This window comes from Myripristis murdjan, chromosome 14 (genome assembly GCF_902150065.1).
Source record: "Myripristis murdjan chromosome 14, fMyrMur1.1, whole genome shotgun sequence".
Taxonomy (NCBI): domain Eukaryota; kingdom Metazoa; phylum Chordata; class Actinopteri; order Holocentriformes; family Holocentridae; genus Myripristis; species Myripristis murdjan.
Genome location: NC_043993.1, coordinates 7252638 through 7265089, shown reverse-complemented (window position 1 = coordinate 7265089; position 12452 = coordinate 7252638). Strand labels below are relative to the sequence as shown.

Genomic DNA, 12452 nt, shown 5'->3' with positions numbered 1-12452 from the left:
GATATAAAATATAGTGGCTGAAACCCTGCCCCAACCCTGTAGATTTATCCAATATGAGATTTTATGAATGGCTGATTCATTTTGACTGTAAGAATCCCTAAATGCCTAAAAAATGCCTCTCAGACACCAGAGAGTAAAGGATATTTCACTTTGGTGTAACATGCAATGTTTTCGGCTTCATCTGGATGTAGATGCACCAAAAGTGGGCTAGTGACATCTTTCCACCTAATTGTCTGTTGTCAGCATTGCTAATCATGCCTGTTCCCAGCTCACTGCCATTCATTTTCAAGGTTATGCCTACAAGAATAGCAACAACACTGGATTGAGCTGCACTATGTCTTGATGTTATTATGGCTGAAGAAAAAAAAAATCCTGCTAATGATAGTGATCGGTAACTTAAAAACAGCAGGGCAGTTCATAAATAAAGAAACCTCTGTGGCAAAAGAAAAAAAAAAAACATTGATTTCCCGAACACGGTAGTTGATTTATTCTCCGAACTATTATTTTTTTTGCAAGGCCCTGAAAAATGAATGGAAATGTATTAGGACCTTGACAACTGGGAGACGCTACTATGCTGACAATAGAGAATATGGGCCGCTAATGCCTCTATTTACTTGTACAATTGCTGGAGACTAACCATGTTATGCCAAAGTGAAATATCACTTTAAAAGGGAGTTTGGAGTTGGGAATGTGAATTTGTTTATCTAAAGGAATCAACTTTCTCAGCATTTACTGCAGTGAAAAATAGCATCCGAGGCACAAACCAAACAAAACTTACTCATTTCTGACAAGGGACTGAACTTTGTGCGGAAATTGGTAGCGGCTGAATAATTATTCATCTGACAAATACATTTTTCAGCAAATAGACAGGCCTGACACCAGTGGATGAGTGATTTCAGGTGCCACCACTTTGTGCCTCAGTTCAATATCAGAGGATTACTTCAGAATTCCCCTCGTAACTTTGTTTTTTTCTGTGGTTACCCATGACATGACCTTTGATGTTATGACTAAAAGCATTTCAGACCTGAAGAGAACTTGTCAGGTTTTGGAATGAACAGATATGTCTTTTAACTCTCAAGTGTAAAATACAGCTGAAGAAAAAGTCAAACAAAGGCGCTTTGCCTCTACTACAGGTGGATGGCAGATCATCTCTTGAATCCGGCTGAAACCCTTGCAAGCTCTGAATTTTTCAAACAATTCCTCCATCAGACAGGGCAAAAGCTCAGTCGATGTGCACTGCCGATTATGCGGCATGCAGTAAATCGTTGGATTTTACCAACTGTCACAGTTACATGGTCCTTGGAGGTCTTAATAGGCCATGTAGTCTTTTTTATAGAGGGCGTTTACCAGATTTGAAATACTTTGCTGCAGTATTCCCCAGCATCTGGCAAACAGACATGTATGCCACAATAATCGGGGAAAAAAAAAATGTCATAGAGCACAACATGGCATATTTTGAAAAATGCTGTTTGGTTTGAACACAGTAAGTGTACTCACATTGATCGATGTTCCCGTCTGCTTTCCCTTTCTCCTGCAAACAGAGAGCAAAGACAAAAGTGGTTATTACAGGCTTGGAGGAGTGAGACAAAAACAGCCCTCTGTGCAGCACTTAGCGGACAATGTGTTACCATGCTTTTTCCCGTTTTTTTTTTTTTTTTTTTTTTAGTTGAGAGAGAGAGAGGGAAGGCAAAAAGGCAAAACAGGGGTGGACAGACAAAAAGAGAATAAAAAAGTAAAAGAAAGAGGGGAAGAAGGGGAGCAGGAAAGAAAGCATATGGTGGATGACAGGGAGGACGTGAGGAGGCTTTTACAAAGGCAGTTGCCCAAGTCAATTCATTCACCCTGTTTGGAAATACATTTACCAACAGTCTGCAAGATGGCAGGTGTCACCACGCCGTGGTGGAATGCTTCTCAGAATGCTGAGGAAGTTGCAAGAAATTTCATGCAGCAACGATCTCAAAGACACAGTGCTTAATTTATCTTAACTCAGAGTATACTCAAGTATGACCTCAATGAAACTGCCTTGAAAAATTAACCCACGCTGTCTGGCTTCTTTCTTACTCGCTCATATGTGAAGACAGATACCGATTTCACTCTTGTTTTTCAAGGTATCCAAAATGTCAGCAAACTTCTGCATGATGAAAAGCATGGAAAACATGTTCGGCTACCATCTACAGTGTGGCCAGTTCTCGCATCAAAACTTAAGCTAATAAATGCAACAGCAAGATATCTCTTCATTCCCATAATTCATCATGTAAACAACGCCAGCTTTGGGACAAAATTTAACCACAGGGCCCGATGCAGCAAAAACAGATTGGTGCTTCTGTACTTAACAGTTCAAGTATAGTATCAAGGATAGCTTTGGGTTTCTCATGGTAGCTGGTTTAATTATCAGCATCTCTTGAAGACGCAGTGTGTGCGCAAGAAAGATGAGGGGGTTTGGAAATCAAGAGCTCTCAGCTAATTGAAATGGTTAGATGAAACAACACTTCCACCAGTACAAGTCCAGAGGATGAGCATGTTAAGGGGATGAGAAAAGTGGGAGAAGTAACACACGGGGGTGGTACAGTACATATAAGCCAACAGCACCCTAACCCTCAAAAACACTCTAAAAAGATTAATGGATTTTTATGTCAAGGTACATTTTTCAGGCAGGCCGGGTCTTGGCAAAGACCTCAAGATGCAATATGTATCATGATATATGGGTCACGCCATGATTTGTGTCATAATACACTGCAGATAAAATAAATGAATACAGCTTAAAATACAATCTACTGCATAACATCTGGACAAACGAATAAAATATGCAACATATTACATGATAAATCAACTGACAAACTGAGGCAAACGTTCCCATTCCAAGTTATTAAAAATACTTAGCACAATGCACCTAAAAACAACTAATACCCAACCTCTGTTTGTCCCCAAAGGGCACAAATGTGGTAGGAATGTGCTAAGTGGGTGCTGGGAAGCATGTATTCATCATTGTGAATATGTGATTAACCAAAAAAAAATGTCATGGAATAATATAAAAACAGAAACACTGCAGCAGCTCCTCTCTACTGCATATAGCCTTTTCCAGGGGAGTGGGAGCTACTTCAGCAGTATAGAAAGCATATAAAAACTGGCACTAATTTGTGCCCGCAAAATAGTAAATCGAGGCCACGGGATACTAATTCATGTGCATGATTTACATTTTTGTGCTTTCATTTTGACATTTCAAGCTCTCAAATTCATGACAGTGCCCACATTTTAGCTGCATCGTTCCCTCATCTAAAGAAAACGTGGCCGTGATGTAATGGATGAGCTGTCAGCAGCATGGGGATGGGGTTCTTTGAATGAGATGGATTTTGACATGGGGATAGGTTATGGAGACATGTTGAGAACCCTTACCTCTTATGGCATTATAGTGAGCAAGGTGCATGAACTCCACTGGCATCAATATGCTGATTTGGATCAAGTTACTGAATTCAATGTAAACCAACACTGCAAGACAACGGCAGATCGTATGGCTATAGATGGATGTTCATAGGCCTGCAGTACACCTTACAGAAGGAAATCTGAATTGTGAAACAAATTAGGCAAAACTTGGGCACAGTTTCATTAATTTGAAAGCTCAAAATAGCAAACTGAAAGCATGAAATGAGTAAATCATGAACACAAATTAGGATTTTATGATCTCGATTTAGTATTTCATGGGCACGATTCAGTAGTTGTGCACACAAAAAAGAAAAAAAAATATTCGGTGGCCTCTCCAGGGCTCCGTAGAATGAAAAAAGTCAAGTGACATTTTTTACAAATGAGATACAATACAGTGAGTGCTGAGGACACTGGAAGAGAAAAAAGTCAGTCTGCGTCAGAGTGAAACAGCCAGGCACAATCATATCGCCGGCGGTTTAAAAGAGTAGTGACAGGGGCAGAAAAGAAAATGTGAAACAGCATTCCGGGTACATCTGCATACTAAAACAAGCGCTCTAAAATATAACGTAGCGGATGAATTCATTGTACGCCTGACAACAGGAGCGAGGAGGCAGAACAGTAAAAGGAAAACGAGGGTGAAAAGCCAGGCGAGTAAAACTAAGTAGATTATGGAGTCTTGCATTAAGGCTGAACAAGGTTGGAAATGTTTGCAGTTCTGTTTGTGAAAGCCTCGAATGGCTGCAGCCACCAGGCAGCTCCCACTGTGCGCTCAATCGCACTGCACCTTACTGGATATAGTATGTGTTATTTTTGCGGTTGCCTTTCCCTGACCTGCAGTGTGTGTGTGTATGTGTATGTGCTGTGTGCTTGTTAGCTACTAATCACCCCATTGTTTTCACGCCGAGAATGTGCTTCTGCATAAATGAACTTAGTATGTGACTTAATGCACATATTATGCAAAACAAAGGATCCGCTTGCAGTTTAAAAATAGAACAGAAGCAGGTCTGACAGTGTAATGCCGCTTCTGAAGCAGCCAATATGCAGCAGCAATTGAAGTGTTGTGACATTTTGCATTCATGTCCCTCAGTCTGGATGTCTGTGGTAATGAGGCTCAGTGATACAACATATGTGAGTCTGCGAGGCCTCTTGGCATCCCGGGAGACTGAGAGCCTCATAAGGGACACATCAGTTCTTGAACCAAACGCTGCCTCCTGTCATTGCCTCTTCCTCGCTCGCTCTATATCTCTATCTCTCTGTCTTTCTGCCATCTGTCCATCTTAATTGCAGACGTGCTTCCTCATGATGGCAGGATAAAATTGAGTGTGCTCATCAGCACAGTCTTCCATCATCTCGAGAGCCGCTGTTTGATCAGTTGATTAGAGAATCAAACCAAGCATAGAGGTGAAAAAAAGGCTATGATTCAGCTTTTGCTTCTCTCTAAAAATAGTGGCTGCTCTCTCCCACTACTCTCCAGGGTTTCTTTTTGTCACTTTACTCAGTGCATCCAGCTATAGGGGATTTTTATGGTAGTATTTAATGATATAGTAGCCAATTGAAGCACTTACTGTATATCAGTGTCATAACGTGATGTCTCTTCATGGGGGCAAGTCTCACAGCGATAGAGTCATTTGATGTAAGGTTTCATGGCTAATTCCATGTTTCCAACACTGCACAACGTTGACAAAAACTCTACAGTAGATATTCTACCTCTTTGCTTTAAAGCTGTAATTAGCAGCTTTGCATGTTGACGGCTTCAAATGGCAGCAAGAAAGAACTGTTTGAAAACTACTACAACTTAAATATCCACAAATCATGTAACGCCACTTAACTGCAAGCAGTGTGCTCAGTCTCTGACTGTTATTTGCTGTAGGAAAAGCAGAATACATATCCTCCCATACTTGATGCACTGGACACACCCAGGCTAACCAGCAGAGCGCTTTGCATTGCTTCATTTTGCCTGCTAAAAGTTGTCGCTGAACACACCACACAGCTGCAGGCCGACATGCACACACGTTCTACACCTGTGTGAACCTCAGCTGTTGAGGTTTTCTGTCATCAAGATTGCAGAGGGATTAAAAAAAAATAGTTTTACCCGATGATCTATGGTTTTGAATATGTCTTAGTGAGAAGTTGCAGCTGGTGCTGGCATTGTCAGCCTGAAGGTCTTCTGCTTGCCAGAGGTTTATTTATTTACCACAGCTAGCTCTTTCTTGCTTGCTAGCCAGTTATCACAATAGCAACACAACCATATTTCTGTGTCTGTTCTTGTGTGCATATTTGCTTAGGCTGAACAGCCAATGAGAATGCTCTCTCTCTCTCAATGATAGCTTCTCCCACCAATTCAACATGCATGACACTGTGGACTGCATTAGATAAAGACACCCAGCAAACATCTACAGTCTGAAGTGTGCCTAGCCGGAGATCAGAGTTAATGTTGCTGTGTGGTGTGAGGCTGCAACTACCATTTTTGTAAAAGGAAACTACCAACACCACCAGCAGCAGGTTGACTCTGCTTACACCACACAGCAACAAGCACCTTGTTAACGATACTTTGTGTGAGGAGGAAAAACCAACCCTGACACCAAGCTAATGAAGTCACAAATCTGACTGTGGATGTCGCAGTGGATGGGATGTCCAGTGACGTCGCTGAGAAAGAGAACCATTTAACATTGCACTTGTACCAGAAAAACTTCATAAGAACAAGGAAGTTGTGTTCAAGACTGATGCTTTGGTGTCTCCCTGTGGCAAAAATGGTCTTTTCACACCTCGACAATAATGTAAATATAACAAAATATTGGTCATTATCAATAATTTTGTCCCAGTATTACGATTTTTCTACATGGTGTATCATCCCAACCCCAGCCTGCTGCATTGGTATATGCAGCAGCAACAGACCCAATGAGCTGGTTATAGACTTACAGCATATCCACATAAACAGATCTCTCAGTGCTATATGCTTCCATCTTGGATGCCATTAAATACCTACACACAACAAGAATCTGACATTGCTGCCATACAGGCTGACATTCTGTGGGAAAGAAAGTTGAACAGCAGGGCAATTCAAGCCGAGCTGTGTCTGTTATGGAGCCAGGTTATGAATATGCCTTTTCCTTCTTCTTTTATGTAGGATGCTGTGCAGGCACTCTTCATTCAAGCACCCATATGTTTTGTACCCTCTCTCTCTCCCTCTCTCCCTCTCTCCCTCTAATTCCAGTCAATAGCAAAACTCTCTGCTGGAATTAGCTCCCTGTATGCCAACTCAGCTATGCTGTTTCAGTATATTTGCTAAATGACAAAGGCAGTAGCTTCCTTCACACTGAGAAAGAGGAGCATACTGATACTTTGACCCGTAGGAGAATATCTTTACTGCCTTAAGAGGAGGAGGTGGGAAAGCTATTGGTGCCAGCAAATGTAATCATATTCAAATTTAATACTTCCACGGAAGCATACCAAGAGACCTAAGCTAAGTCTGTGTGTGTGTGTGTGTGTCTGTGTTCACATCGCACATTAGGCAAGTAGTTCATCTATCTACATTCAATAGCGATTCCCTGATGTCTGTTGCTTGGACCAATCTTATCTAATAGTAATTAATCAGTGCAAAACAAGCTGCTTAATGAGCTAAATGAAAAAGAGCCAGAGGAAAGCAACAGCACTGTATGTAAGTGGCATTACCTTGTCAGGCCTAATGCTGATGAATCCTAAAAATAGAACTAAAACTTGGCAAATTGCAGTTGTACCTATGAGGTCTCTTCTTCTCTCTCTTTTTTTTCCTCCCCTCAGCTTTTTTCTACATCATTAGCTACAGTGGCTTCATGTTTCCATTGATATCCACTGGCATGATCTGTGCCTTAAACATTTTCATTAATTCTAATTTGTCTCTAGCTCCTCGGGACAAAATCACACAAAAGAGCCTCATTAAGTTTTTACATGTTTTATAGACTACCACATATAGTACTTCCTAATTAATGTGCTAATCACACTCCAACAGAAGGGCACAACAGGGCAGGTGAAATGGATTTGTCAGTGCCATGCAACCTCGACCCCTTTGCAAATAACTTCTAAGCATAACAGCACAACCAGTGACACCCAAGCATAGCACAAACATGTAGTGCATTATGGAGTAAATGTAACTGTGCTCCTTTGATCTAAGTTATTGCATGAAAATTACAGGAAAATGTACATTTGTATAATTAGTTTTATTAGTTTTTTTTACACATGTATTGATAAGCGTCTTTATATTACTGTGCATAGCCTGGGACTAGTTTGTGTAATCACTGTACAGTGTGCTTTAGACCGACAGTTCAACCTATACATGAATAAACTTTTTAAAAATATAATAACATGCCCCTCCAAATAAGTCAAAAATTAACCTTGTAGAGTTGTTTTGTTTTAAAATAGTGCAACATATCATTACAGTAAATTACAAGTTTTAGTTACATGTACGACAATTTATAGACACATTTTATCATATTTGATGGGTTAATACATGATCTAACCTTTGTCATGTTGCTAGTTGCTACAGGGCAATAGAATGAAGCTGGATATTCCATATTTATTGTGCCATATATAGTGAACTGTCCAAATATGCATTGCAATTCACTGACCTATTGACCCTCTGTTTGGTCAGTACCTACTGCCTGAGCTGTCTGGCAATCCAAAAGTTGTCAGCTTATTAAAAACCCTTCACTGGTAGCAAGATAAGACTACAAAAAAAACCTTCTCTTTTAACCTTGGGTGCTCTGAATTAGGGACAAGATGCGTCTTTATCCATCAGGCTTTCCACTCTGAGTTCAGACAACATGGGTGTCACAGTAAGGATGTCTGGGGAGTTTCTGGCTGGCATCTACATCCTCAGTGATCGGTTGCGACATAGCATCTTTTCCAACTGCATCACCATCATCTTTTCCTCCCCCTCACCTCCTCTGCCCAGTTTTTCTCTCTTTCTATCAAGAAACTCCCAATGCACATCTCTCCTCGTCCAGCCCGTCTTCCTCCCTGCTATTTCTTATTTTCTACTCTGCCTCCCTCCTGTCTTGTCTCTCTTATTTTCATTTTAAAAAAAAAAGAACTAAAGAATAAAGAAGCAAAGAATGAAACACAGAATCACTCTGAGTACAGGAATTTCGCTGCAAAGGTATTTCCGCAACTTAAGTCACAATAAAATGAAAAATTACCTTTTCACCTCCACCGACCCTGAATAGAAGTAAGTGCTTTCTCAAATTGAATAGAATGCAGCCCTTTTTCACCTTGTTTGCTAATTGTCCTTATAATAACACATATCAATGTCAAAATACATGCTAAACAACAGTAGTTAAGCTGGACCAGCACTGCAGCGTCTCTCTGTAGGCCTGACAGAGAGTAGGCGATAGGCAACAAGGATTGACAAATTATGTCAGTCCCTGCAATGGATGCAACCTCAAAATGGCAATTTTCTCCTGTGTGCTCACCTTTTCCCAGCAGTTTCATAGAAAATGAAAGGGGCAGAGACGAAATCACCTACTACCTGTCAAGTGCATTTGCTAACATTAGCCAGCCTACTACCACAGCAAAGATAGCTAAGGTGGTAAACTGTAATATAGTCACTGTGAATCCTGCTGCTGAATGAACTATAAATCAATAGATTAAGAGATCAAGCACATTATCTGAATTTTCAACAAAGGGAGGACCTGTCACTCATTGAGAGTATTCTTGGCTGACTTGGCCTTGGTGTAGAAGGCAGCGAACATTCCAATAATTCCATCGAAGATTTTTGGACGATTCCTCCCCTGCAACCTGCAACTTCACAGTTTTCAGGTAAACATGAGTGGTAACATAGCACTGCAGTGCATTTTTGCTTCCTTTCTCCTAAGACTGCATGGTTTGCCTCCGAGTGGTTGTGATTTATTTATTTTTATGAATCCATAATTTGTGACGGCTCAGGTTAGTAAACAAAGCAGTCCACAGGTCGGTAACTTCATCAGCTACACTGATAGTACGCTGGGCTTGTCCTGATCTGACCTGCCCACTTTCAAGCTGTCCCTCCCTGCATCGTGACCTGCCCCAGCGCTGTCTCTCAATTGGAAATATGCCAAGCTACTGAAGCAAGATAGCATCAAAATGATATTTCTTTGAGAATATTCTTGGTGACTTGTTGGTAAAGCTGAGATAATGCAGTGAAATGAACCACACTGAATCAATGTGAAGTTATTTAAACTGAAAAATGGTATAGTACAATGTGTCGAGGTCCAGCAAAGCGTGATTCATGTGCTTTGGAGAACAGTTAAGGTATAAGCATATGTTATGCTATGTGATAAAATGGTATATTACTATTCAAAAGCAGATAGATAGACAGATAGACAGACAGATACATAGACAGATAGATAGATAGACTGGGATTCTGTTGTATTACATTGATCTGTTATTCTGTTTGAATCAAAAACATAGCACTGGTCCCAGGAAAGCTACATCCATAGCATTCTCAAGGAAAATTGATTGTTCCGCCATCATAACCTAGCCCTTTTCCCATTATCCTGCACTTGTACAATATCCAGGCGTCATGCATACATTTCTAGTGTTGTTTGGCCTTAGTTGCCCCCACATGGCCTGGTTTGGCTGCATGTTGGCATCTTTCCATCTGCCTCGGGTAATGTAACTGTACCAAAGCAGCCAGAGACGCAGTGTTGGATTTGTCAGCTCATAATTCACCTCTAATTATCCAAGATGGCCCTCAGGAAATGAATGTAGGAAGCAGAAGTTGAAAGTCTTTTATCTGGTCGGTTTAGCCTCTCTCCTCGCCGTCTTTTTTGCAGTATGTAACGCCCCTGAGAAGCACCACTGTTTCACTGTTTAGATTTTTGTATTATTTGGGGGGGATTTGTGCATAGAAAAAAAAGAGAAACACTGGCACCACTTATTCATTCCCAAAGGCTTTTCCGAATGCATCCTGCATAATCATGCGATCCAATTCACCCCGGGGTCGACTTTAAAGTTTGGCGCCGATTGACAGCTTTTTAGCTTCCAATTCTGGCCAGATAGATGGGGGAGTGCCTGGGAATTTGTTTCTGCGTCAAGGGATTTAAGGGGACAGAACCACCGGGGCAAAATGACATTCCACAGCCGGCTGCCAACTTGGCAAAGCCCAAAGTGAGTCAGACTTAGAACAGACCAGGGGGTGTACATGCTTCATTTCACAAAGAATTGGGACGACTGCAGGGCTGCATGGTATTGAGTGTGTCTGTGTGTGCGTGTCCCTTGTTTTGAGAGCCGGTTAGGGCCCTATGTTTTCTGTTATGCAGAAAACACGTGTTAAGGGTTTATTGAAGCTACAAAAGACCAGATTCCTCTCAGGGTTAGTCTTTTTCCTCTTCTGAACTCCTGAACCTCCTGCGTGCCACCATGATAGACAGTTGTGCAACCAGCCGAGCTAATTCCAAAGCTGACTGAGTTCAACCAGCTATGTAATATCCACTGTAAATGAATTTAAAAAAGAACATCAGGGGTTGAAAACACTACTCAGCCATTAACAATGAAATATTAATATTAATTAATATTAAAGAAAAGCAATATACCTTTTACATGGTAAAGTTACAAGCTATTATCCAACACCAACTTCAGTAAAGCTAAATGGTGAGTGTTTCTCTTCTTTTTTGATGGAAATGCTTTGGACTGAAAAAAAAAAAAAAACTTTATTTTCAGTTTCTCATGTTCCAGAGTCGAGGTTAGGGTTAGGAATTATGAGAGATGGCACTTCTTTTACATTACCACAAGGTTTAGCTGCATGAAATGAAAAGTCAGGTTCATGCAGCACAGCAAGTCACATATTATCAGTGCTAACACACCCACAGAGACTTCAGATCTGAAAACGCTTCACATTATAGCACAGGCTGCACAATAAAAAACTAATCCTGGTTTAGTGAATCCAGATTTAGGGATTTGAACCAAACTTAAATAGAGTGAAACCAAGGTGGCGATTCATTTGGTGGTGGCTTCCATTTCCGAATGCAGGGGAGTGAAGTATCATACAGCCGCATTTGGTATGTTATTTGACTAAATTATACACCCTCATGTGCTTTATCTTCCTATAGGTTCCCTCTTCGCAGAAGAAGAAGTGGGGGAAAATAAAGAAAGAGAGAGATAAAGAAATGCCTGCCTCAGACTGCAAGGTAACTAGGCAACCCTGTGCCCATATTCTCAACAGCCTCGCAGACAAAACAGTCATCCCTCCTCCCACAAAAAAGACAGCTCCTTCCACTCTCTTGCAAATGACTGTAGGAGTATTTAAATATGTCAGATATAGCATGAAGTTTACTCTTACTTTTTAAAATATGTAATTAATCTTTGGAGAAAGTGACTTCTGAAAAAAAAAAAAAAAAAACTGGGATACGTGACAGGTTAGTAGATAGCCCAAGAGACCTTTACAGAGGGAGGAGCGTGATGAGAACAAAAGATAGAGCAGACAGATGATGGAGAGGAAGGGACTGCTGAGAAAGAAAAGACAAGGGAAACAAAGAGTGTGCAGTGTATGTGTGTGTTCAGCCTTGTCTCATCGAAATTCATGCAATAGTCACCAAATTTAATCTACAGAATCATGCCCATGGACACGAACTGTCCATTTTTTGTGCATGTGGAAACAAATTAAGTTAGTATCCATGAACACAAAATTTCCTTTGATATAATATGTATATTGAGGTGAAGAAAGGTTAGGTTTAGGCCTAACGACCAGAAATGCCTCAGACTCAAACCTGGGTCACCCTAGTGAAAATCGGGTTTCACTGCATGTCAAAACACAATATGGACATTTCATCAGACTCTAACCTGATCATTTTATCACTGAGTTGTCGGGTCAATTTTCTGCTTAGATAATTTAATCTAAAGTAAGTTAAGCATACCGTTTAGCTCACTGACCTTCACTCCCTTGGTTTACACACCTCTGACTTGCACATTAGATATATAGTAGACACATTAATAAAGCATAGATAAAGCATAGCCACATTCATGTCATATGGTAGTGACAGTACCATCTTGCTATTTATAAGTAGCGTTCAACAGCTAGG

At 40.7% G+C, this 12452-nt stretch overlaps 1 protein-coding gene across 1 annotated transcript in view; it reads right to left on the bottom strand.

Moving 5' to 3' along the window:
* The window catches only part of fstl4 (follistatin-like 4), a 274660-nt gene that overhangs the window by 242001 nt on the left and 20207 nt on the right, over positions 1 to 12452 (bottom strand). The window contains exon 3 of the mRNA XM_030069530.1: positions 1498 to 1531. Coding sequence (XP_029925390.1) covers positions 1498 to 1531 — 34 coding nt within the window. The remainder of the gene's footprint in view (positions 1 to 1497; positions 1532 to 12452) is intronic.